The 25,995-nt window shown below is 40.0% G+C and overlaps 1 protein-coding gene across 4 annotated transcripts; it reads right to left on the bottom strand.

The window, feature by feature from the left end:
* Window positions 1-11,239: 11,239 nt before the first annotated feature.
* LOC132380162 (solute carrier family 35 member G2-like) lies at window positions 11,240-20,882 on the bottom strand. Of its 4 annotated transcripts, XM_059948821.1 has the most exons (3): window positions 20,093-20,882; window positions 19,307-19,403; window positions 11,241-13,007 (listed from the first exon to the last, which is right to left on the bottom strand). In XM_059948821.1, the coding sequence occupies exon 3, from the start codon at window positions 12,982-12,984 to the stop codon at window positions 11,737-11,739; it is 1,248 nt and encodes a 415-aa protein (XP_059804804.1). In that variant the 5' UTR covers window positions 12,985-13,007; window positions 19,307-19,403; window positions 20,093-20,882; the 3' UTR covers window positions 11,241-11,736. The 4 variants fall into 4 exon arrangements, with proteins under 4 accessions (XP_059804821.1, XP_059804804.1, XP_059804795.1 ...); XM_059948838.1 differs by lacking the exons at window positions 19,307-19,403; window positions 20,093-20,882 and adding an exon at window positions 18,179-19,278 and having other exon boundaries at window positions 11,240-13,007; XM_059948812.1 differs by lacking the exons at window positions 19,307-19,403; window positions 20,093-20,882 and adding an exon at window positions 16,121-17,905.
* Window positions 20,883-25,995: the final 5,113 nt, after the last annotated feature.

Consider the following 25,995-nt stretch of genomic DNA (forward strand, 5'->3'; position numbering starts at 1 on the left):
GTAATTTTCTTTACTAATTTACATTTCATCAATGTTTCATAAACTATGCATGGGTATATTTATTGAATATACATCTTAAAATGAGAAAGCCGTTTCAAAAGAAATTATTAATTTAAGCTAAACCTCCCATTTCAAATGTGTTAGTTCGGCATTTGTAGAATGAGAGAATAAGTTGTGAGATAACTGGGAAATGAAGGAGGACGTACTGTAGGAATAATGAGATTGATTTCTGGGGAGCTGGCGCAGGCCTATTGGGCTGAATGGCCTCCTTTGTCTTTTTAAGAATGAGAGGTATATAACAGGGATGATTCCAAACTAAATTGATCTCACTCAACAGTTTGTAGTTTATCTGTAATGAATGACACGGCACTATAGCGGTAGACTGGAAGAGTTTCTGACCAAACATTTTTGGGCTGTGAAATGGCTGGATGTTGAACACATTTGTGACTTTCTGATCAAATAAAGTCATCTTATGGCTGCTAATTGACCACAAAATAATCAAAAGCACTTTGATGATTGGCTTTTGTTTTTTTTTTGCCATTGCTAATAATCTATACTTAGTTCTTTATTAAAGCCCCATTTGTTTTGTACTGAGTGTGGTTCAATCACAAACTAATTTACTATTTGTTGTTATGATGTAGAAAAGGGTAGGCCTATACAAAGTTCTGCAGTTAATTTCCTGGTCCCTAAAACTAAATGTCCCTATGTGTTCAAACACTTCCCACAAAGGTTTCATGTACAACATGGGCAGCTTCATTATTTCTGATGCATATGACATAAGCATCTGCCTGTTAAAGGAACTTAAATAATCACTTGAGTCAGGCTAAGTTGAGATTTCTTTGTGTAATTTTGGTTTTGTCAGTCATGCTGTATGCGGCTTGTGACAGTTAACAGCTTACAAAATAAAACTGCAGCACCATCTGGGGATTTGCTTTGGTAAAGCACACTCTAGAGAATACATTTAATCGAATTTATGAGGATACTGTAGCTATTAAACATGGTAGTTCATTCGCTACTGTTAGTTCTTTAAGGTATATTAAATAGAAGCAGCTTCCATTTACAGAAGATTTTGGAACACAAAAATACAACTGTGTGTACTTCAAATGTAAAATGGTCACCAGAACTACTTTTTTTTGCTGCGATGATATTCTAGGATGGCATATATTAAGTTTTGCAACCTCAAAATCTGCTAATGACAGGGGGAAAAAAAAACCTTATAAAATACATTACTGAGAAACATTCTGTTATCAAGGAATGAAGACTTTCATTATAAAATGAAGAACCATTTACAGAAATGGTTCGATCTCAAGCCGCAGTAGAAATTCAAGCTGCAATATTTCTCAAGTTTTACTTCAAGCTCCTGTAATGATCTGATGCAGGCACAAATTGTTGGATAGAATATTTCATATTCAGAGTAGCCTCAAGCTCAGCGTTTCACAGTTAACCGAAGTCTGAGCAAAGTATTTTCCACACCAAATGACTGGAAAGATAAAAACATACACATTAGAGAGATCAGCATTATAAATACACACAAGCTGACAGACACATCCGGGGAATATTCTCACATTATTTCAACTTTCTTATAATTGATATAGAAAGGTAGCACATCTCTTTAATTTATTCATTTACAGGATGTGGGTGTCGCCAGCTAAGCCAGCATTTATTGCCCCTCACTAATTGCCCTTGAGAAGGTGGTGATGAGCTGCCTTCTTGAACCACTGCAGTCCCTGAAGTGTGGGTACACCCATAGTGCTGTTAAGGAGGAAATTCCATGATTTTGACCCAGTGACAATGAAGGAATGGCAATATGTTTCCAAATCAAGATGGTGAGTGACTTGGAGGGGGATTTCCAAGCGTTGCTGTTCCCAGGTTTCTGCTCTTCTCGTCCTAGCATGTTCTCATGCTAGCTCTGGGAAGTTTTTAAATGATTTTGTTTGAAGTAATTGAATGCTAAGATTGACCAAACAATTCTGTAGTATCTCTAAAACAAACTTTAGCCTGTATTTGAACTTTGTTGAAAAGAGTATAATTGTACTCCCACAAAGATCAATTTATATCCACACCTCTGTAAATTCAAAGCAATCTGAGCTCATTTAATTAAAAATAAACAAGTGAATGGACCAGTAACATAAAGCAACCTGATTCAATGATCTCCCTCAAGAGTACCATCAAAGGCAAATCAATCCAACTTCAAAAATTGATGGGGAGACCCACTTAAGCAATTCACTATATGGCATCATGCTCAGTTTATTTTTGTGATTAGATTCCAAAATTGTGATTCCATATGGTTAGAATATGTTTTTGCTGAAATTATGTCAGCCGCAAACCAACTATTACCAAAATTAAATCTATTAACTTGTGGACGTTCCCATAATCATGATCAGCTACAAATTTTGATGGAATATTATTTCACAACTAGTTGCAACGTACTTAGAAAGTAATTTATATTTAGCTAAAATACAAGCATACTAATGAATAAGACTATTATTTAATGTATGATTTTAGTGAAAGGGGCTCATTAATTCAGAGTAGATTATATGAAAGGTAATAGCTTATTTATTACTTATTACTTGAATGAAAAATGGTCAAGGTCCTTGTGCAATTTTAATCCCTTTGAGACATCCAAGTGTGTAGGCCATTATGGGTTAGTTTCCAAGCACAGTTCCAAATTCCTGGTATGCAATGAGTCAAAGCAGCCTGTTGAACTCACTTGGAACTGAGACATGTTTTTTTCCTTTGCAATGACTTCACATTTCTAGTCTGTGTTTGTTGTTTCAAAGTTTATCTAAGCAGCTTCACTTGTTTATTTTTTTGTTGCCCCTAGTAATTTACTTTGTTTTAGCGCAACAACTTTTTGCACTCTTAAATAGCGGGTGGTGGTTGGTTAGTGAAGCTGAACGAAAAGATAATTATGAAAGATACTGGGGCAATTCAGAATAATCGCTTTTTCCAGGAGAAGGAAGACAATTCTGAGATTTGAGTGGGAGAAATTGTTGTTAAAATTCATTTTTGTTTTCCTTCTTTAACCACTGTTGTTCAAAGCAAGTAGCAGGGTGGTATGGGGCGTTGGGGATGTTGGTATTGGAGGTGGGTAGAAGTGATATGAAAGACAGCACTCCACATTTGAGAGTACTTTATGCCACAGTGTTTCATTCCCCTGGGATTTAACCTTTTATAAAACTTGAGCCATTTTCTTGGCTACAATGAACTCCTGAGGATGAAGTTATACGTCTACTCAAGATGATGACATTATTTTCCTTTCTGCTTAGATCTTGAAGGGAGTAAATTTCCTGCAACAAAGCCTGATCTTTTGGTTAAGATTTCAGTTTACTGTTGAAATAGCTGATTAAATCTCTTGTTACTTCAGGATATGTCCCAAGCTCAGTCATTGTGGAGGAAAATTTGGTGGTTTGTATTCATGGGGAAGGTAAATCTTCCAACCCTAGCTGCTTCTCCAGCTCCACTTTCCTGACATCTCTTCACCTGAACCAGCTGTTCTTCAAAAGCTTCTCCATTCCTCTGTTGTCTCCCACCTTCATCATCCATTGGCCTGACCTCATCAAAATCCCAGCTCATATACTGTATCTTCCACCAAGTTCCACTCACCTTGGTGTGCAAACTGATATACCAGTCCTCAGCTCCACACAATATTCTCATCTTTGTTTCAAAACTTTCCACAGTCTTACCACTCCCTTTCATTTTAAACTTCATTACAGCTCTCTGAAGTTTTTGAGAATTCTATTCCCATCAGCTCTGTGATTCATCCCCCAAAACATTTTGCTCTCCTCTTCTTCTCCTTTAAGATGACTTTGAAATCTATTGCTTTAATCAACTCCTGTCACGTTTGCTAATATGGCTTGATATGAAATTAAGTTCAATCACATTCTCTGAAGCACCTTATAATTTCTGATTTTGTTCTGTGCTGTATCTTCCTGAATGTTGGTCAGATCCTGGCTTCAAGATATCTCCACCTACTTGTCCTCGTTCTGAATTCACATGCATAGATACATGGATTGTGGGGTTGGCCTCTCAAAGTGGCTTGCAGGAGTGCATCACTGTCAATGAATTTGAACTGGTGTTCCCCACAGAAGTACAACCTTGAAGTTATTATTGTCCACATTCACTCATGATGACAGGTGCCAAAAGTTATGTAAACACATGTGACATGAAGGTTGGTGGTGTTGAGGATATATAAAGTTACAATGGGGCATAGGATGCAGAGCTGGATTGAGAAAGGCAGATGGCATTCAATCGGGAAAAGTGTGAAGCAATACACTTCGGAAGGTGAAACTTGAAGGCAAAGTACATTGTTGACGGCAAGATTCTTTGCAGTGAAGATGGATAAAGGAATTTTGGGGTTCAAGTCCATGAATCCCTCAACATTGCTGTAAAAGTTGATAGGGTCATTAAGGCATATAGTGTGCTAGCCTTCAAGAGTCAGGGGACTGAGTTCCAGAGCTGTGAGGTAATGTTGCAGCAACAGAACAAAAGGAGATATTGTTATAGTCCCCAACAAAGGAGTACTAAGTGATTGCAACAACTGGCGTGGCATCATTCTTTGGTTAGTTCCCAGCAAGATTCTCACTAATGACATTTTCCAACGGATTACAGGTGCTGTCAATGTGTGCCTGAGGGAAGTTCAAGCTGGCTTCGGGAGAAACAAAGGCTGGGTTGACCAGATCTTCACACTGCGTAACATCATAGAACAGTGCACGGAGTGGCAGAGGCAATAATATGTGAATTTTGTAGACTATGAAAGGGACTTCAGTGTCACAAAGAGGACATGGCCACCAGCATCTTGAGGAAACGCTGGAGGTGGATTGGGCATGTGATGAGAAGAGATTCCATCATCAAGACAGCACTTCACTGGACCCCTGAAGGGCAGAGAAAATGCAGGACACCAAAGACAGCTCAGCACCATACCATAGAGGCAAAAATGACAACTCTGAACCACACCTGGGGCACTATAGAGAAGATGGCCAAGGACCATCACAGATAAAGGACCTTCGCTGATGTCCTGAATGCCAATGGTGTAATAGACTTGGAATGAATGAATACAGAGAAGATTTACCAGTATGCACATCTTTTGAGGAAAAGCTGAGCAGGATAGGGCTTTTATCTTTGGAGTAGGTGGCTAAGAGGCAACTTGATAGAGGTGTATAAGATTACAAGATAGAGTGGTCAACCAGTTCCTTTTTTTCAGGGTGGCCATGGCTAGTGTGAGTGGACATCCTTTTAAGGTGAGTGGAGTAGTTTAGAAGAGATGTAAGAGGTAGGTTATTTACACAGAAAGTGGTAGGTTTATGGAATGTACTGCCGAGGATGGTGGTAGAAACTGATACCTTAGGAAGACCTAGGCACATGGATGAATATAAAATGGACAATAGGAGGGAATGGTGAAATACATTGTGGAGTAAGTTAAAAGTACAGCACAACATCGTGAGGTAAAGCACCATTCTATGCAATACTGTTCTGTGTTCACACATCAGGAACAATGGAGAAATGGGAACAAAAAGCAGTTATAGACAAGGCAAAACCATGAGCCTGAAACATTCCTGTTACTGTTAATAAGAACATTACAGAATAAATTGTTATTATTATGACAGATCTGTATGTGTTTTAAAAAGGAGGTAATAAGCCTGCCATCAAAGTAAGATAGATGTAAGGTACTGTCTATGTGCCTGCAATTTGATCCAGCTTTAAAATTTCTAAACTTCATGAAAGACTAATGCTTGGAAAAAAATTTCCTCACATAGCACACAGTGTGAGAAGCAGACTTTCATCTGTGTTGATTAATTGTTTACTTGAAACCCTGAGGTGGAAACAAATGCAACGTTTAAGTGAAGGTTGGATAAATACATAGATGTGGAAGGGTGTGGAGGGCTATGGTCTAGTTGCCGTTTGATGAGTCTAGGTAGAATAATACTTTGTGCTGAAGGGCATGTTTCTGTGCTCTGGTACTTTATGACTCTAATTATCAATGGGAATTACAATGCTATATGGAGAAATGATGATTTGGAAACTATGTTCATTGTTTTCTGTTTCTGTTAGTATGCTTTTATCAGACATGAGCAGCTTTGCTTTTCTGTTTAAAAGCTTCTCACTAGGCTTTCTCCCCGGTTAGGAATATTAAAATCAATTCCTTAGAAACCATAAATATACTGAATTCTTAATCAATATTTGGATTTTGATTTATTACATAGTAAAAGAGTGAATCTGTTGGTTCTCAAATTTGACAACTTTTAATTTTTCAAATACTTTAAATTTTCCAAGGCCTTTTAATAATAACTAATGATAACAATTATTGGTGGAATACAATGTAACAAGGTTTGTTTTACACTGTGAAAGTAAGTATTACAATTATACCTTAAATATGAGATTGTGTATGTTGTAAGAGTTGAGGCAATCAGTCCTAGATATAGCAAGTTTACTCAGAGCACTTGAAAAGACAAGCTAATGAGCATAAGTAGATTTGACAGGGACAATTGCTAAGTCTACACATGTAGCATGCATGCCTATCGGGAATTTGCATGCAAATATACAACAGCTGGATGAGGCCTTTTTCCTATGACTACACATGCAGCATATGTGCCTATCTAGAATCTGCATGCAAATATGCCACAACTGCTGAATGAGGAATTTTAGCACTTGCCAAATCCATACATCATCCACTAGATTGACTAGGGCCGCAGGCACATGGAAACATCATCATCTGCAAGTCCTCCTCATAGTCACATAGCACAGTGACTTGGAAATATATATCATCTTTTCACTTCTGCTGGAATTATCTCTTGATACATTATTTTTGCTTCTGGAGAGAGGACTAGCTTTGGTAGAAGAGCTTTGCTGATTGATTAACTCTCTGGTCTCGTCATCATAACTTTTAGCTCCTGCATCTCATTTTTCTCTCTTAATCAGGGTATAACAACCACTGAGCAAGAATGCTTGGGGAAAATCAATTCCTTAGACATTACTTTTCCCAGAAAAAAAACTGATTGCTGCCTATGTATTTCTGAGTAGCTCGCTCCTCATAATTCAAACAGTTCGCCCCTCCCATCCTCCCTCAGCTGATGGATCGTTGAGCACCAGCTGGAAGAAACACTGATTCCAAGTGAGAATACCAAGTTAATAAAAACTGATTTCAACTTGCCCTTCCTAATTCACCTGTTGCAGCATTCATGGTTGGAATGGCAGAGTACCCAGTGTCAGCTTTTTCCCAGAACCTAAAGACATGCTGGTCAGTAGGTCATTTGCCTCCTATAAATCAATTCTATGGTGCATGGTTGGTAGTTAAATAAAGGGGGGAATTGACAGAGAATAGGTCACTGGGAAATAAATGGGTAAATAGGACAGATTGAATGTTTTAGAAGCTCTCATAGGGAAGTATAAAATATAAATCGTCTTTGTCGTGGCTATCCCTCGAGGTCGAGGATGATGGTCTTCATTCCGTTAATAATCACAGAGCAAGGACGCCTGTGCATGTATTCGTTTAACGTGCACTTGATGTTGCACTCCAAGAAGCACACAATACTTTACAAATCAACCAAATTATTCCAGTGGCATGGAAACCACGACGATTGGAGCTGATTGATTTGTTGCAGCCTTCTCAGCCGTTCAGTTCGAAGTAACTTCATCCGCCTGTTCCACCGTTGAGGCCTTGGTTGGATTGTTCTTTGTCAGGGACCTCAACCTCAACCCTAATGCCATGGGTGACCCTACCAGGTGCACAGACAACATCGCTCACAGGATCTCAGAACCACACAAGCTTCTCCACCAGAACAAGGTGACAATCCACAGAGAAGAAAATATAAATATATAAAACTAAATACATTAACATAGTGGCAAAGAAATGGGAATAAGTTGAGCAAAAGAACAGAAGATGTCTGGGTCACTATGTAGGACAAATTAAGTGGTGGTAGTACCTCAAATATTCTTTTTGGAGCTTAGAAGAAGACAAATTTGAGCTCAAGACCTATTCTACCAGAAAGGTCATCACTGAATGAGGAATATCAGCTTGTTCTGTTAATGGGTGAAGGTACATCTACAGTATGTTTTATCAAACTGAAAGGACCTCCAATGACGAGACTCAAGTAAGAGCCCCAAACGAAACAGCATGCTAAAGGAGCTAAGGACAAAATGACCTGTCAATTTTAATGCCTTAATTTTAGCCCTTATTTTCCTATGTTTCTTCCTAGTAAACAGGAGTAATTCTTTTTATTTTATGCTAGGTTAACATGGAAACTATAAACATTAGGAGAATCTTCTCAATGTGTCTAAACCAAATGTGAATTATGAACTACTTCTCACTAAGCAATGCATATCATAGATTTTAATTGTTAAAAAGCATTTAGAAAAGTGCCTGCAATCTGACTCCTTAAATTATTAAGGACTATCTAGTCTAGTGTAATATAAGGTATGTGCCATTAATTTAAATAATATTTTAAAGTTATATAAATTATTAATTTATTTCCATCCATAAAAATCATAACTGGAATGCTGCCGTTTTCATACGTTTTGGAATAGGCCTCATCTTGAACATTGTTATTTGTATCTAAATTTCCAACAACTTTCCCATATCAATTTCTCCACTACCATTTCTGTGCCGTGAATATTAACTCTAATTGCCATCTCTCTTTGATGGTGATTATTCATGTGCTAAACTTGCCAATGAATATTGGGTGGCAATTTTACTGTGCAAAAAACCTGTTTTTATTTATGTTTAAAATTTGCATTGCCATAGAAACTAATTGCATTCAAGAGCAGGGCCCAGGTATTTTTTGGAATTGAATTCAATGACTGTGCCTTTATTATCGTCCATTAGCAGCTTCACCACTGATTGGAATTCAGCATAGGATTCTGCACCACTACCCCCCCCCCACCCCCACCCACTGCCCCCACCTTCATGGCTTGGCTACTTAGAGTTTTTTTTTCTGGTGCAGAGATCAGATGTGAAATATTAGTAACTGTGCAATGATCCATGCCAGATCTAAGATGAAAATGTGAGGTATTTACACCTCCATCTTAATTTTTTATTGGAAAGGTTACATAACACACTGATGCAAAGCTGCAGAGTAAAGTAAAACCATTGCACGGGATACTTTGAAAATCAGTTCATTAAACCTCAGCTTATTGAATGTAATGATTGTAAAGGAGTCTTTTGAAAGAAGACAATTCATCATTCTTGATCTTTGTCACATGATTTTATCTTCCCTGCCAAGCATTGTAAGTTATTTTCTTGCCAGACCTTCCCTTTGCCTCTTGAAGCAGGAGAGTGGAAGTAAATGTAGAGGTTCAATAGATGTCCAGGACTTTGCTGACATTAACCAAAAACATCCTCTAGAAATTTGCCATATTGGTATAAGCAAATTTTTTTTGTTCTTCTCAGAGAAAAGCATTGCATTCAATTTATCACCTCTAATGTTGGTTGAGGTTAAGAAAGTACATGATACAGAATCAATAACCATTAATAAACTCACAAATAGCATGATATGTCACACCCATTCAGTTTACATTTGTTCAATGCAAATGAGAATTCCAGAGTAATCACTAAATGAAGACAAATCCTTCATCAACATCCTTACATTAAATTAAATTAAAAAGACGTGAAAACGTTTAAAACATATCAAGAGGTCCACAGCAGAAAAATAATCAACAGAATGAAATGCTTTACATGGATATCTGTTTGTCCACCCATTCGCTTATTACGTGTTTATGAGGATTACATGGATGATTGTATCAAACAATCAGAAAGCATAATGAGTAACAGGAGGCTTTTGATTGAAGTGTTCACAGAATTGTGCATAGCATTTTCATCTACAATCTGTTTATTTGAACCATGAGTGGGAATAGTGCAGATGGAACATGAGGCATGTGCCACACTCATGATGAGCGAGGGATCATGATTAGATATTTCCTCAATTCTACCCCCACTGCCACCTCCTCAGTCCCATATTAGTAGCCATGCTATCTTCTGACAAAAATTAAAACACTTCTGTGTTATATTCAGGGTAATAAAGGCAATAAACACTCTTGAAAAGCAGGTGATTAACCTGTAGATCTGACTACATTAAGAGGAGGACATCAAGTGTTGTGTAATAATAGGCTTGGGAGACGTTTAGTATATTCGAATCATCAATATTATCTCACCTTTTCCTCATGAATTAACATAGCCTAAAATCCAAATGTGTTATTATCCAATATGTTGACGATGGACTATGCTCATATTGGACCTTCAGCAGAGCAGATTGATTGTGCGTCTGGCTAAATATGGTTTGAATATATACATCATGACTTAATCTGGTACCAGCATGGAGAGTCATCAGCTTTGTTCTCTAATTGAATAATTGAAGTTTGTATGCTATGTTGAATGTAGCATTTTAGAGAAATAAAACAGTACAAGAGTTATTGAATTCACTCACAGATGATTGATGCTGCTAACAAAGCCAATATTTAATGTCATCCCTAACGTCTTGTGTAGTTGTTGGGCTAGTAGGCTATTCTAGAGACAGATAACAATCAGCCAGAATGGTGAACAGACTGGATAAGAATGACAGATTTCCTTCACTGAAGTACATTAGTGAATCAGATGGCTTCACAATAATCCAGAGGTTTCAAGGACACCAATAATGGGAAAGAGATTTATTATGGATTTAGTTAACTTGGTGGGACTCAAACTTATGTTTTTGCATCAGTAGCCAAGGTCATTTAATATCTACTTCAGTAATAACTATGTTATCAAACAACATCTGTTAGATGTTGTTTCTTAAGTCGCTATCCACTTGAAATGTGATTTTTAAGTAAACAGCAATATGATCTCATTGCATGAACCAAATTCATTTCAGACGACAGTAAAGGAAGATGCCACAACTGGATTCAGTATCTTGTGTCAGCATGTGATAACATAGCTCCAGATTGATTCAAAGTGACCCTTGCTCCGGAAAGACTAGGACACCCATATAAATGAACGTTCTGTTGATTTCCACTCTTATGGTTCAAACATGGGATACCATATACTTCCAGAACTCCTGCATACATTGAATAGAAAGGGAGAAAAAATAGCTTTCTGAAGAAATATTTTAGTTAATTGTTTCAAAAAAATGCTGCTGAAAGAGGCAATTGTCCATTCAAAAGACACCATATTCAATGAAGTAAGAATGAAATTGAGATTTTGTACTATCTGTCAATAGTGAGTCATATGTGCACTGTGGGAATTTGGTGCAGCCAGAGGCATTGGTGCTTCAAAATTATACTCCAGTTTGCAAGAAGCTTACTCGGTGTTTATTCAACCTGATATAATGTTAAGGACAGGGATTAAGAATTCTTCATTGATTCTATCTGCAGATACTTTTTACATTTTCTATACATGAAAAAATAGAATTAGAGCTGCAGTATTAAACAAACCCATGAACAAAGAATTTATCATACCTACAGTACTTCTGAGTTAAAACAGATACAACAATTCCAAATAGTGAGTTAACATATCCTTTTATTATGAAATATATATGGCATTAGTTTCCTAGTCTAAGATAATAAAAGATTTATCCTCTCAACTCTGCATATACAATAAGTTATTTTCATTAATAAATACAAACACTTGGTATTATCTGCGGCACATTTTATTCCACACAACACTGAGACGTAACACCATCTTCTGACACCACAATACCAAAGAACATTGCACAGTTGACACTCATAAAGTAGCTTGCTCACATTTAATTCTCCAATATTTCACAACATTCATTTGATGGGGGAGTTTATTATCTCCAAGTAATCCTGCCTCTTATTCCAATTAACGCAGTAAAGTTTGTAACCAGTCAATGCAAAGACACTGAAGATGATTATTGATCCACCAATAAGATCATACATAGATGGAAACATATGGAGAACAAGCAGCTGAAGAATCATAGCCACTACAATTTCTAAGTGTTGAACTGTGCTAACTAATGCCGGGTGGAATTGATTCAATGCATAATATACACCTAGGAATGCCACAGTAGAACAGATACAGATCCCCAATAGATATCCCCAGGTTTCCCCATCTAATGGTATAATAGGCTCTTGCAAGATAAACATTGTAGATACACCCCACACTGTACCTGTCCATCCAAAGGTGAAAAGGGCAGTCCACATACTAACCTTCTCCTTGATAGCTCTGTAAATAATCATGGCCAGAGCTGTTGTCAATCCCGCCATGACTGTCATGGTATAGCCAAAGGCTTCCTTCCATCTGCCCATCAATGACTCATCTTCATCAACGATATTGGGGATCATTACTAGACAAAGACCAAATATGCTGCAGACCACTGTTACAACATCAGTATAGTCCAAACGTTCGTCCACCAGTAGAAAGGCCAGAATAGCACTGAAGACTGTAGTGGTGGCCCTCCACATGATGGTCCCATTGCTTGGAGGTACAATTGAAAATGATGTGTAAGCACAGGTGATGGAAATGACATTGCACACCCCATAAAGAAACAGACGCATCCTATATCCTTTGGGTCCAAGAGGATGCTCACTGCCATAGCACACAACCACAACAGCAAATACCTGGAGTACAGAACGAATGAACAGGAGTTCCAGAGATGGCACTTTGGACCGATCAGCGGCAAGTCTAGTTATTAATGCAACACAACCATGAGCCAACGCAGCCCCAAACAAAGCCACCCAGGTTATTCTTGGAGCTGAAACTACATTCTCTCCAGCATTTTCAGTCTGCTGTACCATGCCTTTATCTTTCTGCTCATCTGAAAAACTCCGATGAACATTAATTGTCCCAAAGAATGATCGTCCTCGTTTTTTGGTGTCACTCAGAAGTTTTTTTTGGGGGTTGTCTTCCACATAATTTTCCATATCTTGATAGGAGTCTTCGTAGTCATCTTCATCAGGTTGCGGATAATGTGCTGTATACTTGACAGTCACCGTGTTTGGGTGGATCTTCACTCGCTTTTTCGAGGGGCATGTTGACTTAGAGGGTGAAGCTGCCATTTCTCTGCAGCAGAACCTCTGTCCTGCATCAAATTTTACAGAAAAGTTAAACTTTTACTCTATGCATAATTGGTATAGTCATGCCTTAACAAATACTGTTTATACTTATTTGATAGTGGCACGTTGACTGGTGTATATACTTGCATGTCCTTGCAATCTACTTGTAAAGTCTTTAAATTTACTTATAATCCTTCCATGCATTGATGTAACCCATACTTTATTCAACAATATTTTAGGGTATTTTTAAAAAGCATAGTATTTAAGTGTATCCATTTACCATTACCCCAAAGACTAAATACCAAAGGTACTAGAAATCTGAAATGAAAATAGAAAATGCTAGAAATAATTGGCATTCAGAATTTTAAAAATGTGCTTGAGATGAATGACTGTTTCATCGGACATTAAAAACTTAGCAATAAAGATGCGGTGGAAGAGTTGAGGGGAGGAAGGAGCAAAAAATGCCTGTAGAACTTTAATAAGAAGAAGGGGAAAAATAAGAAGTAAAAAAAAGTTCAAAATGGACAAGTAATTGGCCTCTAGCCAGTATAGAGAGAAAAAAACAAATCATTGTTTGAACTTGGAATTTAGGCCAGAAGGCAGTAATACATCTATGTGAAGGAAGAGCTAATCATCAAACTCACTGAGCTGTGTTGAGACATGGCTAATGGCTGAGGATAGAGAGGTTGCAAGGGGAGTGGGAAGAAGAATTACACTGACAGCTGACTGATAGCTTAGAATCATAGCTGCAGGAGAAGATTTAAAAAAAACAAAGGACAGAGAATTATACTGATCCAAAAAAAAAATCCTGTCTTACACAACAGTTCATTGTTTTGCAAGATGTCTTTCATAAAGTGCAGAAGTGGAAATTGCCATGGTGTTCAGGAGCTTCAAAATTAATTCCCAAGCCATATTCTCTATTCATGACAGAGATTTTATTAAAACCTGCTTGTCAACAAATATACATAAAGTCATGTTCTTTTAATGTGTTCAACTTGAAAAATTCAGTCTAAATTATCAAGTCAAGTCAATTTTTATTGTCCATTGATGTGTCAAGTGAGGAATATGTGACAAAAAAGTTTATGTGCTTTTCACGGGGCATGAGATGAAACTATTGGCTGCAGAGGTGCATATCAAATGATAGTACGCTTGTGCAGTGTGATAAATGAATTTGAGGCCTACAAAGGACTAATGTGACTTGCATTATCAAATGAGCAAACAACAGTATTTTTAATCATCCTCTGGGATAAAATTAAGTCCTTGGCTTCGATAAGCCAAAACAGGTTAGTAAATTGACACTGTCATTGGCAGGAGAGAATAGAATGTTGCACATTTCAACCAAAAAAGTGATGATGTGAGGAGCACCTCACCCAGTCTCCTGTACGTCAATGTGCTTGGTTTTGAGCATGCAACTTCAAAAAAAATCTCATGGTCTAAACAACCGCCGATTTCAAATGGTTTGAATAAAACGAATGTTGAGTAGAGAGTGATTTAGTTTGTTGTATAAAGGCACAATGATCTGTAAATGCAAAGTCTTGACAAAGTTTGTAGCACTGATACTGAAGAGCAGAGGTTTTTTTTTATTGTAAAAGAAATGTCCCTGAGCTTTCTGGATGATGCTGATAGGCTTTGTGAAATTTCCATAGTTTGCTGTCCATCTCAATATTCTGAATGCTCACCTTCAGCGAAAGGAACAACTTGTCTATGACATTGCCATCCAAATCGAGTCTTTTCAATCAAATTGGAAAGAGTTTTGTCTACAACTGCAAAAAGATAACTTCTCTCACTTTATCTGAGCCCTGATTTTATGTCCTGTTTGGGGGAAGCTTGGGTATTCATTTGAAGAGCAGTTCCTAAGTCATAGTAGAGCTTCAGCAGTGCTGCTGTCGTTTGATGACTCGTTTTCAGCTGATCCAGAAGCTGTGGGATCAATTATTCAACACGGTATTTATTCACTTATGGCATTTTGCCTTGCCTTGCAGAAACTCCCACAAAGGAAATATGCTTGGTTTCTGTAGTAGTCCTCATTTGAAAATGGTTGCAAAATTATGGGAAAGCATTAGGACATTTATTATATCAGTAAGCATGTCATTTCTCTGCTCAGTCTCATAAATTAAAACAGGGCAACTGATCTCAGATAATAATTGTAGAACATTTTTTGTCTGGTAAAATCAAAAATAGAAGTGGGCATACTGAGAAAGGTTTCCATAACGTAATTCACATTATTTCCAGAAAGCATCCACAAGTTTTAAAAAATTATTTTAGAAATTAAGATTCAATAAAATTTGTTTTTAAATCAATTATGTTTTGATAGCTGGTTTGGTAGTGGTTAAGAAAAACAAAAACAGTTTGAAGCAAATTATTCTGTCAACAACAATTAAACACCAGTCACAATTACTTACATTTTAAGTAAGGAAACTATTACCAACTTGTATGAACAGAAACTGTTTACAAACTCTGACATTTATATCTTCATTTAGGTACCTGGTTCTGCATGGCTAAAATAAAAGTGTTCCATTTCAGTGCCCCCCAGAAAAGCATTTGAAACAAAAATATTTAAAAAAGAAGCATTTGACTTCTTATGCTGGCTCTCCCCGCAAAATTATGTACCTCTGTTCTACGATGTATTTTGTATTGGCTTTGGGGTAGGGTTGTGTGGGTGGGGAGGGGCAAGATTTCCAGAACCTAACCACCGAAAGCTTCATTAATTTCACTTCACTTTTAATTTCAAAAGTGATGCTGTTCCTCTTTATAAACCTTCCGTATTCATCCCGATTCAGAACCAAAATGCCCTATTAAGGTTCCTGGTTAAAGAGCCAAATACTGCTTGCAATAGAAAATATAGCGCCGACGTGCACGACTCATTCGATTGGTTAAAGTCCTTGTAGATAAGGATTCATTTTATGTGCCGACACTCGGATGAAAAACTGGAATCATGGCGTGGGTTGCTGGTGTGTAAAATGCCCTGAGCATCATATCTAATTGCCCCCCCCCCACCCCACAGAGCTCTAAAAGAATATTCATTAACAGCTTTGCTTTTTTACCCCGCCCGCCTACTGTGGTCCAATAAAAGAACGTAATCATTCGAAAACAAAAAAAAACAAACGTAAAGTGTTTAACAGAATTTGGGTTATTTCACCTGCTAGCCAGCTCAAGCAACGCATGCATGTCTGTTGGTGCGGGGTTGACCACGGATGATACGTGATACAGAAGCGAGGACAGTGTGATACGGAGAGCAAGCTCCTCCTCCCACGCCGCTAATGAACGGCAGAAAGCGGCAGCAACTGCATCGCAGGAGCTGCCGTTCAACGTGGGGACTCCAGAGCCGCGTTTCTCCCGGATCCTGCCCCGTCAGTGGGTATAGCCGCAAGGCTGCCGAGGTTTGAAATCACTTTCCCTTCTCCGAGATGAGCTGCTGACCACGGCCGATCTGCCCGAAGCGTGAATACATGAATATCAAACTTAAACATTATGGTGGAGGGGAGTTTAAGGAGTTCCTCAGTATTTATGGAAGGTCTCGCACACTGAAAAAATCAGTTCTTTAGTAAATGAAAATGAACCTATTGCTTAATATTTTATTGCGGTGTATATAAATAACGCTAAAGTTTTTTTTTGTTTTCATTATCCGACCATTGTTTAGAGACGAAGTCAACAAGTTAACAGTCTTTGGAGAGTCATAAACTAGAGAAAATCTGCAGATGCTGGAAATTAAAGCAAAACACACAAAATGCTGGAGGAATTCAGCAGGCCAGGCAGCATCTGTGGAAAAGAGTAAACAGTCGGCGTTTCGGGCCGAGACCTTTCAGCTGGAACGGAAAAAAAGTCCGCGTCAGAAGGTGGGGACAGGGGAGGAGGAAGTAACGTGAGAGGTGAAACTGGGAGCGGGTGAAGGAAAGAACTTGGAAGCCTATTGGTGAAAGAGAGAAAGGGTTGCAGATGGGGAGAATGGGTGTCTGTTAGGAGAGGACAGAAGGCGATGGAAGAAAAGGAAAGGGAATAGCGCCAAAGGGAGGTGAGAGAGGGAGATGGGGAATGGTGAAGGAGATATGGCAGCAATTATGGAAGTTTGAGAAATTGCCGTCAGGTTGGAGGCTACCCAGATGGAATATAAGGTGTTGCTCCTCCAACCCGAATGTGGGCTCATGGCAGCACAGATGTGACCTCCTCTGCTGCTGCAAAGAGGCCGCACTTAAATTGGTCTAATATTTCCTCATATTTCCTCTTCCCTTACATGGTTACCTGTCCTCACCTATCAGATTCCCCGGATCTCCAGCCCTTTATCTCTTTCACCAACTTCCCAGCTCTTTACTTCATCCCCCCTCCCGGATTCACCTATCACCTACTAACCTTCGTCCCCTTCCCCATCTTCCTACTCTGACCTCCCAGCTTCTTTTGTCCGGTCCTAGTGAAATGTCTCAGCCCGAAACGTCGACTGTTTACTGTTTTTCATAGATACCGCGGGAGACTCATAGTAATCGAATTGCTCCAATAAATGTAGCCTTAAAAATTATTTTCTCCCACCTAACTGGTCGAATGGAACCAAACAGGATAGATTTGATTGTAACGATTCGCTCTTGGCAGAGAGCAATAAGGTCGTTTTCATGTTACTGCACGGGCCTATGCCAGTGAGAGGGAAAGGCGATTCCTAAGGCACTGTGGGGTTAATTTGCAAGAAGTTTCAAATAATCCATGAATCTAATCGATACCAACTACAATAAAGTGTTTGTTATACGCTTAAGGAAGTAAAATTAATAAAACTATTTATAAATGTAATGTTCCGAGCAGTAATTTGCAACGGTGCAGGTGTTAGGGAATCTGGCGAGACGAATGCAAAGAGATTTGTTTGTCTCCGGTTTTGCCAGAAATATCGTCGGCCAACTAATCTGCCAATCTGAATGATATGTACTTTATGTGTCTTTTGTCGTGTTCCCCCCCCCCCCCAACACACACAGACTGAGATTTCGTGTCCTTTTGCACGTTGCCGACCTGTACATTTCGGACTACAGACTTGAAATCGACAGGGAAGGGGATGATTCATGGCGTTAAATGCAGCACAAATGCAACTTTTCCCGCAGCGACAAATGTGACCGGTACGTCCAGTAGAAGAATCTGTATGAAAGAATCGACTGGATATTTTGTGGACTATTGATCGGCGTGCTCCGATCTCTTAAATCTCCACTGTTTCGTGCATCCTTACCTTAAGATCGTCCAGTGACTTGGAGGGGGATCTGCTTGCCGAATTCCTTCGTTCATTTTCGGATGCAACGTATTCAATGCTAGTACCCATGTGCATTCTTTTAACATAGATTCAAATTCTCGAATGTCTTAAATTAGCACAGTTATGGTGAAATTGAATGTTTAAACTGACATCGAATGGTTGCGGTGACTTAAGATTCACGGAACAAGAACCTCCATGCTCCAAGGTGGTTCATGTGAAGAGAAGAGCTGCGTATCTCGGGCGCTTTGGGTCCGACATTTAAAATGTATTAACTTGGAGAAACGTTCTCAGAGGCTTCTAGCGGTTAAGTAAAAGGACATCCATTGAAACATTGCAATAGGTCTAAAGCAAAGGGCGGGAATACGCAGGCAGTGAAAGGCCGAGCAGGGTCAGTGGCAGACATTTCATCAGAGCTAACAAGTCAACCAGTCAACAGACTTGTTTTCCCAGAGAATCCCTGATGTGCCCGGTGCATCTCGCACGGAAAAAATCTTTTCCCCCCAGATTTCCAGCATCCAGAGTTTTTGTTTGTATTCCCTCACAACCAGGTGCTGGTAAGGAATTTCAGGCTGGGCTTTAACAAAGTTCACACCAGAATGAACCCCGGGACCTTCCCCTCCGCCCCGCTCTCTGCTATGGACGCAACCGCATTTACGTTACACTGCATTCCCTCAGCTGCACCACCATGGGGCAGCAGAACGGTTTAATGGCATAGCCCCGATTAATATGCGTACGAAAGAATATCCTGCAATCGTGTTGACCAAATTAAAACTAGTTAGGCGGAGAATGCTTATTATAACAAGAACGTTTTAGCAAATCCCGTTCGAAGTGCTACCAATTATTTTAGTCCGGCTCTGCATGTGTGTCTAGGTGTGGGTAGGTGTTAGCACTCACTGGTAAATTGCGTGTCATTTAGAAAATCAAAACTCAGCAATAGGTGAGGAACTGGCAGGTATTGTTAAATCTACCAAAAAAAAGTCAGCACCCAGTTAGAACCGTTAATCTGTCTTAAAAATAAAAGCAAATAGTTAATGACAATTTTTTTTCAGTTAAACTCAATTACATGTATGTGCATAAAATAATAACTTTAAATATGTGGAAAGTCACCTTTAAATAAGTGCAGGAATATCCCAGAATCTCGAGGCGGAATCTGACACTGTCCTCCGGTTGCAAACGTGCATCACGCTGACATTAATATCTCCTTCTGCGGTCCAAATGAACAGACACACGTAAAAGCGAAGAGAATCGCCGCGCCTCTGCGAGCAGGTTTCAGTTAAACGTAGTGATCACTCTACATTTTACAACTGCCTACGACCGGCGATGCTAACAGTGAAGCTGGGAACGCGCACCGTACCCGAGCCCAGCACTAATCCCGCACGGACCTCGAAATGCAAATAACTCGGCCCTCCTTTCCCGTCATCGAGCAATCTAACGCAAATCTGATCTATATTGATCAGATGCTATTGGAGATAGGAACGATGAATTGGAACCCGGCTAAACGAAGTAACCAGCTGGATGGAACAGTTATTTAAAAAGGCATTAAGAAACTGTAAGTATCATATCCCGTACGTTAAATCGAATACAGCAAACCCACGTCAGGGCAAGTGCCGCTGCTACCTACAGCCAGAGAACAAATGCTTACGGTACCCCCGAGAGCGAGAATGGACCCCTGTTCTCTGGGCACCCCATCAGCGTTCGGACTCCATCACAGTGGGTAGGAGCATCTTTTGCTTATCCCTTCCCTGGTCTTCCAGGCTGGAAGCAGCCGGCTGACACGGCCGATGGAGCCCGGCAGCTGACCGGGTACCGGCTCTGTCTGCGGAAGTTCTGGTGACACGGAGAGCAGCGGACCCCCGGAGAGGAAGAGCGACCCGCCGCCGGTTTGGAGGTTACCTGAGCCGAAGGCGCTCGGGATGATGCCGCAGACCCGTACTTCCAGAGCTCCGACCTCTCTCCTTATCCACACCCAGAAGCCAACCAGCTGCTGGAGAAAGTGGAGAGGTCCAAACAGCAGTGCATGCGCACAGGAGTCTGTTGTTGTTTCATTAGGGAAGCCACAGGTGACTCCCAAGAGAAGGGAGCCAGATTTCCAGCAACTTACATTGCAGTCGGTGCCGGGTATATAAAAACGACGCCTGATGCTGCTTATGCAATTCTGCCACACTCACGCCTTTCCGGACAACATCTTTCCCATGCCCACATCCGAACCTCCACCCAGCTGCAAAAGTTCGGGAACCGCGCGGAGCGCTAACGTCAATGCGAACGAACATATATCTCATTACACTCCGGTAGACACCAACACAAAATTCCTTAAAGTCCAGCTCTTAGGCATTCCATCAGGATGCAACAGTGCTTGGCATGGCAACTGCTCTGCGCAGGACCGCAAACAATTGTAAAGTTGTGAATACCACTCTGTCGACCACGCAGACTAGACTCCGCTCCATGGATTCGTGCCTCGGAGGACAAAGCAGGCAACAAAATCCCATTCTGTTCGTTCTTCCGGCGAGCAGAAGGTACAAGAGCTTTGGAATAGGCATCACCAGGGTCAAGGACAGCTTCTGTCATGCCGTTATCAGACTCTTGAAAAGACCTGTTATAGCTGAAAGATAACCTCCTGGTCTCTCAATCAACTTCGTCCTGGCCACGTACTTTATTTGTCTCCTTTCACTGCCCTTTAGATGTAACTGTAACATACATTCTGCATTTTGTTTTTTTTTTCTTCTAACGACTTTATAAACAGAATAAGTACTTGGGTATGAAAAGATTTGTCTAGATGCTAATACAAACAAAAGTTTTCACTGTTTTCAGTACACCTGATAATAATAAACTAATTCCTATTCAATTTATTGCCTCTCCAGTCCCATCTCAATATGAATGCATCACTAAAGTGTGTTTCCCTAAGGTACCATTGGTCTGGTGGATGAACTCTACATAGATTCTACCCAGATGCCATCAAAAACTGCATCTGGATAGTTCAGCTATACATGTCACATTTCTCAGGACCGCATTGAATAAAAACAAGCTAAGAAAAATACTCAATAGGCAGGGCAGCACCCGTGCAGAGTGGAACTGGTTGCAATCATGTTTTACTTCAGGTAAAGTCAGTTTTCATGGACTGCACAGAAGCAAGGTCATGTGACTGAATTTCATTGTATTTATTTTGGCAATGCCTTAGTTCGGTTGGACCTTTTCATATACGTATTGAGAAATTGGGACAATGGGAATGCATCATTATCTCAAACTCAAGTTCAATGTAAGTTTAGTTATCATTCAACACTTCATGAATATAGCCAAATGAAACAGCGTTTCTTCAGGTCAAGATGAAACGCACATAACCAATAGCAGAAAGTGCAGAGCACAAAGAGCACGTGTGGTTACAATTTTAGAAAAACATTGCCACAAAAAGAAAAAAAATGTAGCCCAAGTCCTTGAGTGGCATGGCTAGTCCAAGTCCAGCTTGTTCTTCCACTGAGCGAACACTGGAGGGCTGCACCGATAGGGGGAGCCAGCCCCCAACCCACCTATGGGTTCCATCACACATCACAGAGGCTCTCCCACGCTGCCTCTGCATCTCCCCTCCTGGACAGCTGCAGCAGATGACCCTGTGGCATTGGCCTTGACTTCGCCACATCCGAGGAAATGCAACTCCCCCGCTATCTGTCTTGCCAATGAACCGGTGAACTGGACTTGCAGTACACTATATTACTCTGTGTGCACTACATTACCAAAGTTCCAACAGGGTCTTGCAATCCCAGTAAAAATGTCCTGGGCAATCCCTCACATCGTGCACTGTCACGGCACAGTGGTATGCAAAAAGGGGCGGGCACCATGGTAGTGTAGTGGTTAGCACAACACTTTACATTACCTGCAACCCAGGCTCAATTCCCACCACTGCCAGTAAGGAGTTTACAGTGTATGTTCTCCCTGTGACCACGTGGGTTTCCTCCAGGTGCTCCAGTTTCTTTTCATGGTCTAAAGACATACCGATTGGTCGTATATTATCCCATGATTAAGCTTGCATTAAGTCAGGGGATTGCTGGCTGGAAGGGCCTATTCTGCGCTGTATCTCAATAAATAAGTAAATAATTAACATCCAGGTGACAACACAACAACAATACGCAATAAGTCTTGCTCCATCGCTAATGAGCTGCTCGCTAATGCAGCAGTCCTGCTGTCCTTGATGCTCTTAGTGTCCAGCAGTGACTTGCAAAGACTTACAGGCCAAACAAGATTGGAACCAGAGTGGCTGCTGCATCTGAGGGTGCCACCATCCTACTGATGTTATATGGAAGTTATATGGGATGAAGAATGATTGAGATAGGTGAGGTAGTTGTTAAGTTTGTAATAGATGTTAGTCCTGAGACAGAGACAAAAATCCAGAAAAGGAAGAGTCAGAAATTGACCTCATAAAGGCAAGGGCAGTGTGGAAATCTGTGACAAAAGCAATAAACTTGTTGAGATCTACCTGAGTCGAGGGGCAGCACCAGTGCAGGAAACCAGACAAGTTCACTTGACATCAGTTATTGGGAAAGGTGCTGGCATTCATTATTATGGAAATGGTAACAGAATATTTCAGGAATCATAATATAATTTGGGGAGGAAAAAACTTGGTTTAATGAAAGGGTAATCAGGTTTGATTAATCTATTAGAATTTTTCTATAAATGAAGCAGAAAAGATCAAAAGAAACAGGAAGTAGTTTAGATGGATTTTCAAATGTATTTCAGCAGTTGGCAAGCAAATGGTTATTACATAGAATGAGAGCTTATGTGCTTAGAGGTGACATGTTAGCATAAGTAAGTAATTAGTTTGTGAGCATTATGCAGATGATAAACTTCTTATGATTGTGCCTCGAAGATTGGTTCATTTTATAACTTTTATTTTTATGATGCAGTGGAGAGTGCAGTGTATCCATGTTTTCTGGATGTAAAAGGGAGCTTAGAGAAGGATGCAAACAGTTTGTTCAGAGATCAAGGTAGGCAAAATAATCAGACTAAGGATGCTACATAGAGGAAGCTATGCAGAAATTTGTTGGAAGGAGAAACGGCAAAACTATATACAATGAATTCTAGTTAATTGCGACACATCAGGACCAGTACATTTTGGCCCAATTAAGCAGCTGCCCCAATTAGTCAAAGTTCCATAGAAATAGTTGCAAGGTATAAAAATACAAGCTTTCATTTAGCTGAGTAACATTTTATGTATTTAAATAAAATACACATCAAATTAGAACACTACCAATACCTTCACAATGCCATAAATCTGTGTAATAGGTCCTAATAGGTATCAACAGAGATATTCATCTGCTGCATTCTTTTGATTGACTGTAAATGAATAAAATCAGTGTGGACTCCTAGCACAGATAACGGACTGCCTTCATACATTGCTTTAGATGATTGCACCACTGCATCCTCCAAATCTTCATTTTCATTGTAATATTCAAGATGATTGTCAACACCTTCATAATTCCTAACTTGTTGAAAAAGTGAAATTGTTTCATTTTCACACCTGGCCATTTCTGACAGCTACAAGCCTGAATGCTTGAAACTGCAGTGAGCAAAACTGTTCTGAATTGCCTTACTGCTTACTTCTCACCAACTATTAGTGACAAAAATCACTGTTTTTTGAAGGCAAACGTAACTGGTGATTTTTTAAAACCGATCACTGTAAGTACGGTGTAGTAACTAATGGCCACGCAAGTGCAAGCAACTGAAGCAAGTTAGGAACTGTTGAGCAACAGTTTTCTGCCCCAACTAGGCAACACAGTGTCTGAAATAAATGAAGGGAATCCTGGCTACTTTCTTGATTTAGTTATAGTTCTTTAAGAGTTGTCCCAGATAAATGCCTAACCCAATTAACTGGAATCCACCATATTCTTTATTTGTACGCAGAGACCCAGACAGCTGGCATATGAAAGGCAAAATCTTATAAAGAGTATATCAAGAGTTTAGGAAGGCAAAAAATATGTTGGGTTTTATTGCAAGGAGGGATGGAGGATAAGAGTAAAAGAGTCTTGCCGTGGTTTACAGTGCTTCATCAGATAACATCATCAGTATCCCTCTGGAATACTAAATTCCCAGAATATTACATAGTCTCTACACAGATTAGGGGATCAATTTGTGGAGCACCTTTGTTCCATTCGCTGTAACAGCTAGGATCTCTTGCTGGCCAGCCATTTTAATTTCATACCCATTTTCTGTGCTGACCTGTTTGTCCTCAGCCTCCTCCATTGGCACACCGAGGCCAGATACAGATTTGAAGAACAGTACCTCATTTTCCATCTTGGTAGTTTTCACCATGACAGCATGAATATTAATTCCTCTAACTTCTGGAAATCACACTCCTCTGTCTCCAATCTACTCCTTTTTGTTTTCCCTCATTGCTCCGGACCCCTTTCACTCTTCTCTTTCCCCTCCCCTGCCCTCATTACCTACCTCTTCCTTCCTCTGGTTTCCAGCCTTATTCCCTTTATTCCCTGGTCTACTCTCTTCTACTATAACCCTTCGCCTCTCTCACCCATCACCTCCCACCTTCTCACATCATTCCCTTTTACACTACTTCCCCCCCCCCCCACCTAGACTCACCTATCACCCACCAGCTCATATTACTACTCCTTCCCCTATCATTTTATCCAGATTTGATGAAGGGTCTCAGCCTGAATCATCAACTGTCCATTCATGTTGCTAATCCTGTTGAATTCCTTCAAAATATTGTGCGCATCGCTTCAGCACCTACGAGCTCTGTAGTTTCTTCAATACAATATTTGGTTTTGTTTTTCAAACTTAGGGACAGGTATGCCTATCAGAGTGGCAGAACAGAGAGATAGAGTAACCTTTTTCTAAGAATGAGAGTTCTTTTTTTTAAGGAGAGATTGAGTAGGATGTGTCTGTATCTATTGATGCTTGTGTTGGCACGCCGCCTGGTGGATAAGGCATCGGTCTCGTGATCTGAAGGTCATTGGTTCGAGCCTCAGCTGAGGCAGCGTGTTGTGTCCTTGAGCAAGGCACTTAACGACACTGGTGCCAAGCTGCTTGGGTCCTAGTGCCCTTCCCTTGGACAACATCGGTGGCGTGGAGAGGGGAAGGCTTGCAGCTTGGGCATCTGACGGTCTCCCATACAACCCTGCCTAGGCCTGCGCCCTGGAAATCTTACAAGGTGCAAATCCATGGTCTCATGAGACTAATGGATGCCTATATTGATGCTTAGAATAAGTGGTGATTCAGATAGAAACTAAAAGCCTATTTTCTTTAGCTGAAGTCTTCTAGGGGGTGCTGAAGGAGAGAACTTAGGAAGGAAGTTAAAAGATATTTCATCTTTCAGGGATTTGTAAATCTCTGGACTTACACATCTCAGAGGGATAAAAACAATTTAATATGTTGAAGACCAGGATTAATAGATGTTGGAATCAAGTGATGTAAGGATAAAGGAAAGGGTGGGTTAAATGGATGGATCAGCAATCATCACCTTCAATGGTATCACTCCCTTGACAGTTACCCAGCCATATTTGGTCAACACTTGTCCTTGAGAGAGTGAACTCCACATAAATAAGCTTTGTTGGGAGCAGTGGTAGATTGTGTTATGTTCCCTTAAAAATATTGATTGAGTTTAAATGTTGTTTTGAAAATAATTAATGGTATGGTCACCAACATGGATTCTCATATAACCCTATAACCATATAACAATTACAGCACGGAAACAGGCCATTTCAGCCCTTCTAGTCCATGCCAAACACTTACTCTCACCTAGTCCCACTGGCCCGCACTCAGCACATAACACTCCATTCCTTTCCTGTCCATAT

The sequence above is a fragment of the Hypanus sabinus genome, chromosome 2 (assembly GCF_030144855.1).
Source record: "Hypanus sabinus isolate sHypSab1 chromosome 2, sHypSab1.hap1, whole genome shotgun sequence".
NCBI lineage: Eukaryota > Metazoa > Chordata > Chondrichthyes > Myliobatiformes > Dasyatidae > Hypanus > Hypanus sabinus.

Coding starts and splice junctions, on each gene's coding strand:
- LOC132380162 (XM_059948812.1), bottom strand. CDS start 16,145: ATGCGTTGCTTGAGCTGGCTAGCAG. Junction 13,008..16,120: donor TTGCTTGAGCTGGCTAGCAG/GTGAAATAACCC, acceptor AATTTGATGCAG/GACAGAGGTTCTGCTGCAGA.